The sequence below is a fragment of the Dendrobates tinctorius genome, unplaced genomic scaffold (genome assembly GCF_039654945.1).
Source record: "Dendrobates tinctorius isolate UK_male_01 unplaced genomic scaffold, ASM3965494v1 ptg000103l, whole genome shotgun sequence".
Taxonomy (NCBI): domain Eukaryota; kingdom Metazoa; phylum Chordata; class Amphibia; order Anura; family Dendrobatidae; genus Dendrobates; species Dendrobates tinctorius.
Genome location: NW_027361771.1, coordinates 46,060,983 through 46,078,103, shown reverse-complemented (window position 1 = coordinate 46,078,103; position 17,121 = coordinate 46,060,983). Strand labels below are relative to the sequence as shown.

General features: G+C 46.1%; 1 protein-coding gene across 1 annotated transcript in view; it reads right to left on the bottom strand.

Moving 5' to 3' along the window:
• Window positions 1-8,611: 8,611 nt before the first annotated feature.
• LOC141100137 (gastrula zinc finger protein XlCGF66.1-like) overlaps window positions 8,612-17,121 on the bottom strand; it is a 66,865-nt gene continuing 58,355 nt past the window's right edge. The window contains exons 3-7 of the mRNA XM_073588399.1: window positions 15,765-15,953; window positions 15,032-15,155; window positions 14,869-14,945; window positions 12,452-12,557; window positions 8,612-9,501 (exon numbers count right to left, since the gene is read on the bottom strand). Coding sequence (XP_073444500.1) covers window positions 8,801-9,501; window positions 12,452-12,557; window positions 14,869-14,945; window positions 15,032-15,155; window positions 15,765-15,953 — 1,197 coding nt within the window. The 3' untranslated portion in view covers window positions 8,612-8,800. The remainder of the gene's footprint in view (window positions 9,502-12,451; window positions 12,558-14,868; window positions 14,946-15,031; window positions 15,156-15,764; window positions 15,954-17,121) is intronic.

Sequence of the window (17,121 nt, the reverse complement as noted above, 5' to 3'; positions counted from 1 at the left end):
ATGCAATTCTGTCAGCCCGAGCTGGTATTATGTGGCAATGCATTATGGGGAATGTAGTCTATACCCTGCGCACTCCTCCTAGCAGGAAACAGAAGAGCAAGTGTGAAGGAGCGGCCAGGTCTCATGGAAGACTGAACTGTAACATGGCTGACATACTGTCATGTCAATACGTCTCACAGCTGCTGCAGAACCTTATTATATGCACCAAGCTGCTGCAGAACCTTATTATAAGTACCAAGCTGCTGCAGAACCCTACAATACGCACCGAGCTGCTGCAGAACCTTATTATATGCACCGAACTGCTGCAGAACCCTATTATAAGTACCAAGCTGCTGCAGAACCCTACAATACGCACCGAACTGCTGCAGAACCCTATAATATGCACCGAACTGCTGCAGAACCCTATTATAAGTACCAAGCTGCTGCAGAACCCTACAATACGCACCGAGCTGCTGCAGAACCTTATTATATGCACCGAACTGCTGCAGAACCCTATTATAAGTACCAAGCTGCTGCAGAACCCTACAATACGCACCGAGCTGCTGCAGAACCCTATAATATGCACCGAACTGCTGCAGAACCCTATTATAAGTACCAAGCTGCTGCAGAACCCTACAATACGCACCGAGCTGCTGCAGAACCCTATAATATGCATCCAAGCTGCTGCAGAACCCTACAATACGCACCGAGCTGCTGCAGAACCCTATAATATGCACCGAACTGCTGCAGAACCCTATTATAAGTACCAAGCTGCTGCAGAACCCTACAATACGCACCGAGCTGCTGCAGAACCCTATAATATGCATCCAAGCTGCTGCAGAACCCTACAATACGCACCGAGCTGCTGCAGAACCCTATAATATGCATCCAAGCTGCTGCAGAACCCTATTATACACACCTGAGCTGCTCAGAACCCTATTACACACATCCGAGCTGCTGCAGAACCCTATTATAAGTACCGAGCTGCTGCAGAACCCTACAATACGCACCGAGCTGCTGCAGAACCCTATTACACACATCCGAGCTGCTGCAGAACCCTATTATAAGTACCAAGCTGCTGCAGAACCCTACAATACGCACTGAACTGCTGCAGAATCCTATCACACACATCCGAGCTGCTGCAGAACCCTATTATAAGTATCAAGCTTCTGTAGAATCCTATAATATGCATCCAAGTTGCTGCAGAACCATATTATAAGTACCATGCTGCTGCAGAACCCTATTATACGCACCTGAGCTGCTGGAGAACCCTATTACACACATCCGAGCTGCTGCAGAACCCTATTATACACATCCAAGCTGCTGCAGAATTCTATTATATGCACCGAGCTGCTGCAGAACCCTATAATACGCACCAGAGCTGCTGTAGAACTCCATTATACGCACCTGAGCTGCTGCAGAACCCTATTATATGCACCGAGCTGCTGCAGAACCCTATAATACACACCCCAGCTGTGGCAGAACCCTATAAGACACACCCGAGCTGCTGCACAACCCTATAATACACACCCGAGCTGCTGCAGAACTCTTATGCACCCGAGCTGCTGCAGAACCCTATTATAAGCACCGAGCTGCTGCAGAACCCTATAATATGCACCCAAGCTGCTGCAGAACCCTATTATACGCACCCAAGCTGCTGCACAACTCTATAATACGCACCCGAGCTGCTGCAGAATCCTATGTACCCGAGTTGCAGCAGTACTCTATTATAAGCATACAAGCACTGAGCTGCTGCACAACCCTATTATAAGCACCGAGCTGCTGCACAACCCTATAATACACACCCGAGCTGCTGCAGAACTCTTATGCACCCGAGCTGCTGCTGAACCCTATTATAAGCACCGAGCTGCTGCACAACCCTATAATACACACCCGAGCTGCTGCAGAACTCTTATGCACCCGAGCTGCTGCTGAACCCTATTATAAGCACCGAGCTGCTGCACAACCCTATAATACACACCCGAGCTGCTGCAGAACTCTTATGCACCCGAGCTGCTGCTGAACCCTATTATAAGCACCGAGCTGCTGCAGAACCCTATAATATGCACCCAAGCTGCTGCAGAACCCTATGTACCCGAGTTGCAGCAGTACTCTATTATAAGCATACAAGCACTGAGCTGCTGCACAACCCTATTATAAGCACCGAGCTGCTGCACAACCCTATAATACACACCCGAGCTGCTGCAGAACTCTTATGCACCCGAGCTGCTGCTGAACCCTATTATAAGCACCGAGCTGCTGCACAACCCTATAATACACACCCGAGCTGCTGCAGAACTCTTATGCACCCGAGCTGCTGCTGAACCCTATTATAAGCACCGAGCTGCTGCACAACCCTATAATACACACCCGAGCTGCTGCAGAACTCTTATGCACCCGAGCTGCTGCTGAACCCTATTATAAGCACCGAGCTGCTGCACAACTCTATAATACGCACCCGAGCTGCTGCAGAATCCTATGTACCCGAGTTGCAGCAGTACTCTATTATAAGCATACAAGCACTGAGCTGCTGCACAACCCTATTATAAGCACCGAGCTGCTGCACAACCCTATAATACACACCCGAGCTGCTGCAGAACTCTTATGCACCCGAGCTGCTGCTGAACCCTATTATAAGCACCGAGCTGCTGCACAACCCTATAATACACACCCGAGCTGCTGCAGAACTCTTATGCACCCGAGCTGCTGCTGAACCCTATTATAAGCACCGAGCTGCTGCAGAACCCTATAATATGCACCCAAGCTGCTGCAGAACCCTATTATACGCATCCAAGCTGCTGCACAACCCTATAATACGCACCCGAGCTGCTGCAGAATCCTATGTACCCGAGTTGCAGCAGTACTCTATTATAAGCATATAAGCACAAAGCGGCTGCACAACCCTATTATAAGCACCAAGCTGCTGCAGAACCCTATAATACGCACCCGAGCTGCTGAACTCCATTATACGCACCTGAGCTGCTGCAGAACCCTATAATATGCACCCAAGCTGCTGCAGAACCCTATTATACGCACCCAAGCTGCTGCACAACTCTATAATACGCACCCGAGCTGCTGCAGAATCCTATGTACCCGAGTTGCAGCAGTACTCTATTATAAGCATATAAGCACTGAGCTGCTGCACAACCCTATTATAAGCACCGAGCTGCTGCACAACCCTATAATACACACCCGAGCTGCTGCAGAATTCTTATGCACCCGAGCTGCTGCTGAACCCTATTATAAGCACCGAGCTGCTGCAGAACCCTATAATATGCACCCAACTGCTGCAGAACCCTATTATACGCATCCAAGCTGCTGCACAACCCTATAATACGCACCCGAGCTGATGCAGAATCCTATGTACCCGAGTTGCAGCAGTACTCTATTATAAGCATATAAGCACAAAGCGGCTGCACAACCCTATAATACGCACCCGAGCTGCTGCAGAACTCCATTATACGCACCTGAGCTGCTGCAGAACCCTATTATATGCACCGAGCTTCTGCAGAACCCTATCTTGAGCACCGAGCTGCTGCAGAACCCTATAATACACACCCTAGCTGTGGCAGAACCCTATAAGACACACCCGAGCTGCTTCAGAACCCTATAATACGCACCCGAGCTGCTGCAGAACTCTTTTACGCACCCGAGCTGCTGCAGAACCCTATAATATGCACCCGAGCTGCTGCAGAATCCTATTGTACGCACCCAAGCTGCTGCACAACTCTATAATACGCACCCGAGCTGCTGCAGAATCCTATGTACCTGAGTTGCAGCAGTACTCTATTATAAGCATATAAGCACCGAGCTGCTTCACAACCCTATTATAAGCACCGAGCTGCTGCAGAACCCTATAATACGCAACCTAGCTGCTGCAAATCACTACAATACACACCTGAGCTGCTGCAGAACCCTATAATACGCACCTGAGCTGTTGCAGAACCCTATAATACGCACGTGAGCTTCTGCAGAACCCTACTATATGCACCCGTGCTGCTGCAGAACCCTATTATAAGCGCTGAGTTGCTGTAGAAACCTATTATAAGCTGCTTATAATAGGGTTCTGCAGCAGCTCGGGTGCGTATTATAAGGTTCTGCAGCAGCTCGGGTGCGTATTGCAGGGTTCTGCAGCAGCTCAGTGCTTATAATAGGGTTCTGCAGCAGCTCGAGTGCATATAATAGGTTTTTGCAGCAGCTCCTGAGAGACGCCTGGGCCCAGAACCGCTATCTCTTTTTCATACCACACCACCCACTGGCTTTTTGGGGTGGGGCTCCTTGTCTCCTGCCCTTGTCCTTCAAATATATGGGAGTTGATGGTCTGGCTAGCACCCACCAGTAGATCAATTAAGGCCTCTTTAGTTAGTCCCTGGTAGTTTAGGCCCAGGTCTCTGGCTCTCTCATGTAAACTGGACACAGTCCAATTTCTGCACTCACTCTGTGGGTGGTTCTCCTTTTCGTTACACTATGTTGATCCCACTGCTGCCGCCAGTTGTCACGTCCTTTTCCAATCAACAGAGCAAGAGAAGAGTGAACAATTCCAAGACCTTTATTTAGGCAAAAATATGAAAAGTCCATATACAATCCACCACACAAAGGATAAGATATTCCAGAACCCGAATGCAGTTCAGTAACAGGATAAAAAGCCCTGGGAAATGAAAGTACAACAATCCAGCAGACAGAGGATAGCATAGTCCATATACTCTTCTTTCTCTCTGAAGTGCTGTGATCACATCCTAGTTCCACACACGATCTTAGATTGTGTCTCATCTCACTGATATTTTAAAAGTCCACCTCCTCATTCACAGGTCAGGGGGGAAGGCCACAGGGGCTCATTGTTTCATCAACCTAGGTCAATATGTCATTAGCATATTAGCAAACAGCAGTGTCGTAACTACAAAGTGATGGGCCCTGGTGCGAATTTTCATATGGGGCCCCCCCATGCCAAAATACACGCACATCTCCGCTCCGTACACCTCGTACACACGCGGCTCCGCTCCGTACACCTCGTACACACGCGGCTCCGCTCCGTACACCTCGTACACACGCGGCTCCACTCCGTACACCTCGTACACACGCGGCTCCGCTCCGTACACCTCGTACACAAGCGGCTCCGCTCCGAACACCTCGTACACACACGGCTCCGCTCCGTACACCTCGTACACACACGGCTCCGCTCCGTACACCTCGTACACACACGGCTCCGCTCCGTACACCTCGTACACAAGCGGCTCCGCTCCGTACACCTCGCACACAAGCAGCTCCGCTCCGTACACCTCGCACACAAGCGACTCCGCTCCGTACAGCTCGTACACACGCAGCTCCGCTCTGTACACCTCATACACAAGTGGCTCCGCTCCGAACACCTCGTACACACGCGGCTCCGCTCCGTACACCTCGTACACACGCGGCTCCGCTCCGTCCACCTCGTACACTCGCGACTCCGCTCCGTCCACCTCGTACACACGCGACTCCGCTCCGTCCAAAATTGTACACACACAGCTCTGCTACATCCACACTGTAAACCCCTCCTGACCCCACACATAAACTTCCCGTCATCCAGCACCATGACAACCAGCACAGCAGAGTCCTGCAGACACCGAAGCCCCCGATCATGTGAACCCTGACTCCTCTCCTCCTGTTACCTCATCACAGGTCCTGTGCGCACATTAGATAAAACAGCCTAGCGACGTCATTGTAGGCTATGGGCGGCTGCCTGCGGTGCTGGGTCTCTGCGGGAGGGCGAGGATGGGGTGCATGGGGGGGTGTGGTGCTGCGACTGTGGTAGTTACGCCCCTGGCAAACAGCATTATTCACTGACCCTGTGAGAAGACAATAATACAGTACTGTGGGGGCTGATCTCAGATGGCAACAACAGTCATTCATCAATTAGCAAATAACAACTCCTCCTACAAGAGAACACCATGAAAATCAGTAAAAAAAACTACTGGGATTGGATGGGAAGGAGCGATACTTGGCTTTTAAAACGTAGATTCCATTTGAAAAGATTGTGGGCTCCATAAGCCGAGCCCATGAGATGTTAGATCAGCAGGAACCCCCACCCAGGAGACCTCATATTGGAAACTTCACTGCCTATGGAATTCATCTATGGATGTAGTGAATATTTTGAACCCACAGGTGCCTCACAGAATTTTATAACATTGGGATGTAGAAATATATCATTTTAGTGGTAAAATATATATATTTTTTATTTGCTGCTAATTTGTCAGTTACACAAGGGTTAATAGGTGAAACTGGATCGCATCATATATGGCACAATTTCTCCCTAGTCTGATGATAACCCATAAGTCGTTGAAAAACTACTGTTTAGCCCAAGTCAGGTCTGAGAAAGAAGGAGCACTATTTGGCTTTTGAAGCACAAATTTTACTAGAATAGCTTGGGGGTGACATTTGTGGAGCCCCTAAGGTGCCAGAACAGCAGAAAAAACATTGACCTCAATGTAGAAATTGCACTGCAACTGCAGTTACTATTTTGTAACATTCACACGGTGCTTTATTCTGGAGAATTGCAAATATCCAAGCCCAAACATTGTGCCCCCATATTGTAGCACCCTCATACATAGTGGTTCTGGAGACACACACCCTGCAAATTGTTAAGTGCTCTCTCCCCACCACAGTAATGCCAAATATGTGGCCGCTTACTGCGGTTTAGACACAGTGACTCAGAAGGTGGAGGGCATTTGGATTTGGGAAAGCAGATTTCACTGGATTTAATTTGAGGGGGCGGGAGCCGTATCGCTTTTCCAGAGTCTTTGTTCTACCAGTAGCGTGGTTGTTCCAGTGACAGATGACAGACCTGAATGGGGGCTGGTTTTGTGCAGGATAAATTAGGGGGTTTTATTTGTAACATTTTGGGGTACATAACATTTTTTTGATCGCTTTCAGTTTAAGCCTGTGATCGTAATCTTGTGTTCTACACTGATCATTTGCATTGGGGTTTCCATGTAAATTCCACAAAAATGTGATTCAGAAAAAAATCCCGAGGGAACCACCCACAATGATGAGGCAGATGGAGATGCTTTGGGGTCCGTTTGGCATCTGTCCTGGTGGTATCCATATTTTAAGCGTTCACAGAACTGTTGTCGTCCACACTCGCGCACTAAATAGACACCTAAAATGATGGGACATCGCGGAAACAAAGACAAGCCACAATCAAAAGTGACTCCATCTGCCTCATAAGTGAGTGGTTCCATCTCAATTGCTTTTTTGGGGGGTTTATATGGAAACCCCAGTGTAAGCGCTCATTGGAGAGCACAGGATAAATGTGAGCCGAGCCTTATTTCGATTTTTTTGGGAGGTATAGTGAACAAAGCAGTACAAGAATAGTTCTTATTTTTGTGCAGTTCACCATGCTATATAAGTGATAAGACACATTTATTCTTTGGGTGGGTGCGATTTCATAGATATCAGATTTAGTTTTTTATGCTTTGCTGCCATCACACAGTAAAAATGCTTTGCCACATTCTGAGAGCTCTAACCTTTTTATTGTTTGGTGAACAGAGCTGCATGAGGGCTTATTTTTTGTGCAATGAGTTGAGTTTTTTTGGCACCATTTTGGCACACAGAACGTGTTTTTGATCCCATTTCTATCATATTCAGATGCAGAATAAACAAAAACCAGCAATTCAGTTATTGGTTTTATTTTTTGCTCTGTTTACCATGCGGTAAAAGTGATCAGATTGCTTTGTTCATTGGGTCAGTACAATTACAGAGATATCAGATGTACCAATTTTTTTATGCTTTGCAACTTTTACACATTAAAAACAATATTTTTCAAAACTGAATTTGCTTTTGCATCACCATATTCTTAGAGATGTAACTTTTCTTATTTTTGTGCCGAATGGGCCATATTAAGGCTATCATAACTACAAGATTATGACGGTATTTTGTTTCTCCCAATGAGAACAATGCAATAAAATTAGAAAAATGTATTAAGAGGCATCTTTACATGTTGCTAGGTGTAAATTTGCTGCCTGGCTTCAGGAGGATCCTCATCCTCCAGATAAATCCCCATCCACTTTACTCAGCATGTATTAAAAGTGACAAGAGCAGCTCAAAAATCATCATCAGTCAATCATCGTTATTATTTTTTTTTCAACAACACTGTGAAGAAAAAGCAAAACCCAGTCATAAACCTAGATCAGGTGATTGCGAATCCGCTTCTGCTCATCACTGGACTGCATCATGATTGGATCTTCTTGATCACCCTTTCATTGTATCAGTACTGTAACTCACATCTGCATGTATATTTTTGTATATTTATATAGTCATGTATTTGTTTGTTTTTTAATGAGAATCATTCATAATATCCCAAAACAAGTATTTTATGATGTGTACCGTGATACAAAGGTGAATTTATTTGCATAACCACAGTGCTCTAAATCACTTTTTTCTTCTTGTTAGATCTGAGCCACAAATAATTTTTTAGTAAATAATTTATAGCATGGGAAATCAGAGGTAATTATATCAGAAAATTAATAGAGGGGGGCTACTCTTTAATACAGGTAAGAAAAGACCCTAATGCCATAATTAATTAGACTCAATTTGTGTATTGGCTTCCTTTATGTGAAATATTAGAATCTTTTTTACATTATAAACATGGAAGACATCCTTTATGTTTTTTAAAATATAGTTTTATTGTAAAACATTCCAGAAATAAATTTTGCTGGAGTCCTCTTTACAGTGTCCAAAAAATTTCCCACATGTAAAACATAATTATATTTTAACCCATTTGAGAATTAGGTTTAACAAAACTAATTATTGGTAGACCATCTCCAACATTCTGAACACATTTTGATGTCTAAGATATATGAAGCTTCTGGTGTGCAACAAGATTTGATTTTTGGGTAAAGCATTTACCACATTCCAAGCATGAAAAAGGTTTCTCTCCTGTGTGAATTCTCTGATGATCAACAAGGGTCGATTTCTGCGAAAAACGTTTTCCACATTCAGAACACGAGAACGGCTTCTCCCCTGTGTGAATTCTTTGATGATCAATGAGAGTTGATTTCCTGCTAAAACATTTTCCACATTCAGAACATAAAAACAGTTTCTCCCCTGTGTGAATTCTCTGGTGGTCCACAAGACCGGATTTCCTAGTGAAACATTTACCACATTCTGAACATGGATATAGTCTAACATTTTTGTGGATTTTTTTATGTTTAACAAAATCTGATTTCTGGACAAAACATGTTCCACATACAGAACAAGATGACAATGTATTCTCCTGTGTGTGAATTTGCTCATGTTCATGATGAATTGATTTATAGGCTATAGGCCTAAAGTTTTCGGATCTTAAATATGGTTTTAAATTTGTAGACAGCATCGTATTAGGATTACTTTTACAGATAACATCTCCTCTATGGTATTCCATACTTGGTTGAACAGATGATAGATCTGCACTGCTGAGTCTTGAATGTATGTGTAGAGTAAAAAGGTTTTCTTCTAGGGAACATTGTGTGACATTTTCATGGTGTCTTTCTTGTCTCTTTTTAAGACAATCTGGTGAAAAGAAGAGAAGATTTCTAGCTTTCTAACATCATATTAACAAACATCACTATAACACAATACTTTCTAACTTACGGATTCATCCATCGTATTCAAGTACTACTATCGAGTAGTCAAGAGCATTTTGCCATTACACATAACATTGGTGTCTATAGATAAAAATACCATGTAGTGAAAACTCTCCTATAATGTGCATCCACCTGTGTATTAAAGGGGTTGTCTAGGGTTGGGACAAACGTCTAAGTCACTGTGATTTGTGGCAGTGTTTGGGGTGCACACTGTCTTGATTCCCCAGAGGTGCCGATGCGAGCGGTTAGTCACATGGCCACATGAATGTGATTCACATATTTGCGATCAGGTGCTGACTACACACGTTTGACTTCTCTCCATAAGAGTGATTTGTGAGAAGCTGAATGTAAGTGTCATGCTCGCCATGTCTGTTATGTCCGCCATGTCTGTTTTGCCTCATGACCCCTGGAGCGGTGTGCACGCGCATCTCATGTCTGCTATCCTGCATGTTCCCTAGAGCAGTGTGCACACTCACCTCATGGCTGTTGGCCTGCAAGATGCCTGCGTTTCTGCTCTGCCTTCTGTGATAGTCTCGTCATGTCTAGAACCCCTGATCATGTGTCCTTCCTATGTTCCAGCAGAGGCTGGTTCTGCATTCATCTCTGCATGTCTGGAACTCTGATCATGTGACCTGCCTAGGTTTCAGCACTGGTTCTGCAATCATCACTGCATGTCTGGAACTCTGATGATGTGACCTGCCTAGGTTCCAGCATTGGTTCTGCAATTGTCTCTGCATGTCTGGAATCCTGATCATGTGACTGCTCCCTGAGATCCTGGAGGATCTGAACTGGAAGTTCTCCCCTGGTCCAGACCCGGAAGTGGAGGTGCTATGCCCTATATCAGACCGCCCCTTCCTGTGCTCAGGGCCTGAGTATTGTGTTGCTTCCCTGCATGGCTGCTTGGTCTGCTGGGTCGCTCCCTCTATTCTGTGCCCTTGCACTTTGCTCTGTCGTGCCTCTCTGCACACGCTCCGTGCTCGTACTCCGTCTCTTGTCGTGCCATGTCTAGTGTTTGTCCTTTGTGCCATGTTTTGTCTTTGCTCCGCTTGGCCTTGTAGTCCTTCCTTGCTCTGATTCTGTTCTGTGCTCCAGTCTAGCTTCCGTTCCTTGTTCCGTACCTCGCCTTGCTCTGCCTTGCTCCTCCCTATGGTCTCTGTCTTTGCTTGCTCTGCCTCGCTCTCTCCTATGGTGCTCTGTAGTGCTCCCTGGCACACGCACTATTCCTCCTCGTTTACTTTTGTGCTCGTTTCCATGTCTAGTTCCAAGGCTCTGCCTTGGCCCGGCTCTGGCTTCGGCCTACACTCCGCTGCTAGACTCTTTCCTATTGTGCTCTCTTCCACGTTTCTAGGCTAGTCCCAAGGCTCTGCCTTGGCCCGGATCTGGGCTTCGGCCTACGCTCCACTGCTAGCTCTGTTCTTGCTCCGTGTTTCTGCCTATGCCTCCGTTCCTGGTTCCGTATTCTGCCTAAGCTCAGCCTGGTTTCCTGTCTTGCCTTGCTTTGCTGCTTCGTGTACCCTGTCCCTGGCGTGTCTCTCTACACGTGCAGGCCTCCGCTTTGAACCTGTCCCTGGCGTGTCTCTCTACACGTGCAGGCCTCGCTTTGAACCTGTCCCTGGCGTGCCCCTCGGCACGCACAGGTCTCGCCTTGTACTTTGCCCCTGGCATGCCCTTTGCATGCGCAGGACTCTGCCTCTTACCCTATGCCTTGTCTCTGATGTTTTGTGCGCCCTTGCACTTTTCGTACTAGGCTTTGCCGTGCTGTTTCGCACGAGTCTCTGTCCTGTACCTTTGCCTAGCCCTGCCTTGTGGCTCTGTGCCCTCGTGCACGCGCCTGGTCACCCTGTGCCTGCCTGCTGTGCCTCAGCCGTGCTGCCTCTAGTCGTGCTCGCCTGTGTGCCTCAGCCGTGCCTGCCGTCCAGTGCTATAGTGGTTATCGCCTGTGTGTGCCTCAGCTGTGCCACCTCTAGTCGTGCCCGCCTGCCTGTGCCACCGTCGGTACCGCCTGCCGGCGCCCCAGCCGTGGTTTCCGTCCTCCCTTGCACTCACGCTGGTTCTCGCACTGTGCGTTTTCGTGCTACTCTTGCACAAAGTCTTTTGCTTACTTTGCTCTGCTTTTTACCCTGTCTTGCCTGCCGGATTCCGTAACCTGCCGACCGCTGCCAGAGGTCCAGACCCTGATGACTGCGGCCTGATGTCCGGAGCTGATTTCCGCAGTCTGATTACTGGATCCTGTTGGTCGATGCCAGCCCCCCGGATTCCGATGCCACCGTAGCCTATCTTGGATCCTGGCGTGTCTTTGGGCACGCACTCTGTCTTGGACCCCGGCGTGTTCCTTGACACGCATCCTGTGTCTAACTTTGTCTTGTCTCCTTGCATGGAACCCTGGTTTGCTTACCGGATGTCCGGAACCTGCCGATCGCCTACAGGGCTACAGAATCTGATGTCCTGGTTGATCGTTGCCTGCTGTCCGGAGTCCGTTGTCATCGTGCCCCTGCCTACCATCTTGCACTTACCATGCTTTGGACCTTGGCGTTCCCTGTGTATTTATGTTTGGCACCTGTTATTACCCTGAAGTGTTCCTTAACGAAGTTACTTTGAATTAACGTCTTGTCTCGCCTTGTCTTGTTTCCCTGAGCCAGCCGTCTGGTCCAGCTGGCGTGGTGGCTCACCCCCTTGGTCCTGCCCCTGACACTCCCTGTATAGGGGGTGGCTTTGTCACTAGGTCAGCTCGCCCTAGATGGGTGGGTGCCACGGCCCTGAGGGTCCACTCTCATTCAAGAAAAACGACTCAGCGTAAGCTGACGATCGTCACAGTAAGCAGGTTCCAATCTATATCCCATCACAGATACTTTTCCTCACATTTGGCTATTACTCACCTAGTTGAATAGCCACAGGAATTTCTTCCTCCTTGTACTGATGATCTCCCTCCACGTCTTCTATTTCAGCTAGGACTTTATCTTCTAGACTGACCAGATCTTGCTGCTGATTGACCATAAGGAACAAATAATGAATAGTTACTGTACCACAGACTGCTATGAATCCCCCAGCAACATCCCAGCTATCTAATGGTGCATATGTATTAGATGACATCATGAACAGATCTAAGACACTACATGTTTGGGATTGTTTTTAAAAGGTGAGCAAGTCAGAATTTATTAATAAGCATGCCTCTTAAAAATATAAGCGCACGTCTTATAGACTTTATGCCAGAAAATCAAATCTACTGTGATTTTCATTATCATTTCTGCCAAATATTGGAGTATATTATAGTAAATCTTAAGGCCATCTTGTAGCAAAATGTCTTTCCACTAAGTTCCCACCACCATTAAGTCTAGCGCTGTAAGCGCTGGAAAAGTAAAAAAAAAAAAAAAGAAAATAGTTTTGCAAATGTGTAATGCGCCAGTTTACGCTAGAATAGTGATTTAGGTGGAATGATAAATTACCCCCTTGTATCGTTTTGGACTTTTGGTGCCATTGATTTGAGGAATTACCGTATATATATTTCTGAAGACTACTTTTTAAGCACAATTGTATTCAATTCTAAAATGGTATTCCACCTCCACATCAGGAGGAGAACGTGGCTGGTGAAATTACGTCTACCGATATCTGCCGGGTTGTGCGCACAAGCGACTGGGACCTGTACGTGTCCTATTCTGATAAACATAAAACCGTAATTCTGCTTTTTTTTAAAAAACATCATTCACCATTTAGTAGTAAAAGGTAGAGGGAATCCAGAAGCCAAAAAATCAGGTAAGCTAAAACTTCACATTTATTAGGAAAAGTTTAAAACCAGGGTGTAAATCATAGTAGAGGTATGAAAAGACATCTGGTCTACGCGGCTCTAATCGAAAGCCCAAAGACTAAGAGCTCTAACTCTACTTTCTACTTCTCAAATTACCCAGGAATCGGACTGGAGTTAGGCTGGGGTCACACTGCGTTATGGCAGTCCGTTAGAAGGACTGCGTTACACCGCGACATAACGTGATGTAACGCAGTCCGTTAACACAATTCGCTCCCATTATCAGGCGCATCGCTAACGCATGCCATAATTGGCATGCACTAGCGATGTGCCGTCATTCTGTGACGGAGCCTCTGACGCAGGCTGCAGCGTCCAAGGCTCCGTCACCGCTAGCGTAGATGAAGCATCTGCGCTAGCGGTATAGCATAACGCGATCGCGTTATTCTATAGCATTAATGCAGTCCGTCAACGCTATGCATTGAAGGGACTGCTTTAAAGCAGTGTGACCCTAGCCTTAGCCTTGCACCGCACCCATGCTGGTATTCCTCCTGCACTGGAAGGCTGATGCTTTTATTCACCATTTAATACAATAAACATTATATTGTTTTTTGTGTAAGCTGAACCGATAATGAGAAAACCAAAATGTATTTAGTTTCTTTTTTTATGTTTTACTACTTTTGTTGAAATTTTTTTTTTAATACATAACTTTTTTATTTTTCAGCAGACAAAGTTGAGGGAAGTCTTACCGTATTTTTTTCAGTGTAATCTGTAGTTTCAATGGTATCATTATTGGGTACATACAACAGCAATTCTGGCATTTTTTAAAATTCTTTTGTGTTTTCCATGCGGGATAAATAAAGATACAGTTTAATTCTATGAGTCGATATTATTACAGTGATTTATAACTTTTTGTTGTTATGTTTTACTACTTTTGTTCAGAAAATTCCTTTTTTTGTGCATCAAATTGTGAGACCAATAACTTTGACATTATTTTACTTTAAAAGTACCAAGACATAGCTTTTATTGGTAGCACCAAAAAAAGTATTAACCTGCAGATAAGTGGTTAATCTGCAGGTCAATAGCGTTATTAACCTGCGTGGCACCTGCATTTAGCTGAACGCTGCAGGGGGAAAATGAACGTTATTTCCCCTGGCAGCGTTCCTGATTCAGATACCACTCTAAGAATACAGAGCGGCTGCTGCAACTGGGACCCCAGCCCTGACTGACGGCCGAAATGCAATCTCAGCAACAGAAATTACATCAATAAAAATGTATTGGATGCGATGAATCCGCATGGTTCAGTGAACACATGCAGATTTACCTGAGTTCAATAGAAGGCAGCGCTTTGGATGCAGCGAACATACGCTGTGTCAAAAGCGCTGCTAGTTCCGGATCGTTGATGCTGCATTGGGAATACAGAATGCTTTTCATCTACAAATTAAACCTCCAGCACTCACGGTTTTATACATAGCTCCAATCTTATCTTCAAATCTGTATCTATTGCAAAATTTTAGCTCATAGAAAGACCTTTAGAGTCAAAGGGTAAAGACCTACCTGACTAATTAGTGGACAATCCTGTGCAAATGCGGAGCTGGGATATCCCTCTGACATGCTTCTATTAGATAAGCTACCTATAGAAAACACATGAGCATGAAAGTATTTAGGGGACGTTCAAAACTGTGATCACGTTTCCAAACAAAAAAGTGTCTCTCCTTACTTAGTGATGTGAGGTTCTGGTGGTCATCCATCATGATGTTCTTGTACATTTCCTTGTGCTCTTCTATATACTCCCACTCCTCCATGGAGAAATGGACAGTGACATCCTTGCATCTTATAGGAACCTGGCACACAATGATACAATCATCACCCAGACACATTTACCCTTGTGTTAATGTACAGGGTGGCCCATTTATACGGATACACACCTAAATAAAATGGGAATGGTTGGTGATATCAACTTCCTGTTTGTGGCACATTAGTAGTATATGGGAGGGGGGAAACTTTTCAAGATGGGTGGTGACCTTGGCGGCCATTTTGAAGTCGGCCACTCTTGCTATCAGTGTGTCAAGAGAGGGAGAAGAGGGTTGCATTGACAATCCAACACAATGGGCAGCACTTTGAACACATTTTATAAGTGGTTATAAACTTGTAAATAACTCATGAAAGATACGTTAAAACCAAGCACACCATTGTTTTTCTTGGAAATTCTCAATAAGTTTGATGTGTCACATGACCCTCTTCCCATTGGAAAAAATAAAGTTGGATCCACAATGGCCGACTTCAAAATGGCCGCCATGGTCACCATCCATCTTGAAAAGTTTCCCCCCCTCCCATATACTAATGTGCCACAAACAGGAAGTTGATATCACCAACCATTCCCATTTTATTTAGGTGTATCCATATAAATAGCCCACCCTGTATAATATCCCAGTATTCCCAGCAGCACTCACCTCTCCAGTAAGCAGCTCAAGCATCTTGTTGGTGAGATCTAGAATCTTCTGCTCTTTGTTCTCATCATGGATCAGTAAGTAAGGAAGGTGCTCTGTGATGGAACTCTGGGTTTTGCACCCTTCTAATATATTAGGATAGTTGCTGGATGTCACACTTTCTCCAGATGTCTTCTTGACCACTGTGTAATCCTGTGTATGTAGAGAGACTCTATATATACATTCATTATATACATTCCCCAAATCCCTTATTGTCATGTCCGCCATGTCTGCCCTGTCTGTTTTCTCTCAAGAACTCCTGGAGCGATGTGCATGCGCATATCTTGTTTGCTATCCTGCTCATTCCCTAGAGCAGTGTGCACACTCACCTCATGTCTGAGCTGCAGGATGCCTGCGTTTCTGCTCTGTCTTCTGTGATCTTCTCGTCATGTCTAGAATCTCTGATCAGGTGTCCATGTCTGGATCCTGCGCTGTCTGGTTCTGCAATCATCTCGTCATGTCAGGAACGCTGACCATGTGACCTTTCCTAGGATCCTGCCCTGTCTGGTTTGGTAATCATCTCGTCATGTCTAGAACTCTGATCATGTGACCTGTCTAGGTTTCAGCACTGATTCTGCAGTCATCTCGTCATGTCTAGAACTCTGATCATGTGACCTGTCTAGGTTTCAGCACTGATTCTGCAGTCGTCTCGTCATGTCTGGAACTCTGATCATGTGAATGCGCTCTGTTATCCTGTTGATCTGAACCTGGAAGTGTTCCCCTGGTCCTGACCTGGAAGAGGAAGTGCTATGCCCTATATCAGGCCGCCCCTTCCTATGCTCAGGGCCTGAGTATTGTGTGGTGTCCCTGCATGGCTGCTTGGTCTGTGGGGCGCTCCCTCTATTCTGTGCCCTTGCACTCTGCTCTGTCGTGCATCTCTGCACACGCTCCGTGCTCATATTCCGTCTCTGGTCTTGTGTCTTGTCTAGTGTTTGTCCTTCGTGCCATGTTTTGTCCCTGCTCTGCTTTGCCTTGTAGTCCTTGTTTGCTCTGATTCTGTTCCGTGTTTCTGTCCATGTGTCATGTCTCACTCTGCTTTGTGGTTTCAGGTACTCTGTCTCTGATGTGTCCTTACACGTGCATGTCTCCGTCTCTGTACCCTGCCCTGACGTGTCTCCCTACACGTGCAGGCCTTCGTCTCTGTCCCTGTCCCTGGCGTGTCTCTACACGTGCAGGCCTCCGCTCTGAACCTGTCCCTGGCGTGTCTCTACACGTGCAGGCCTCCGCTCTGAACCTGTCCCTGGCGTGTCTCTACACGTGCAGGCCTCCGCTCTGAACCTGTCCCTGGCGTGTCTCTACACGTGCAGGCCTCCGCTCTGAA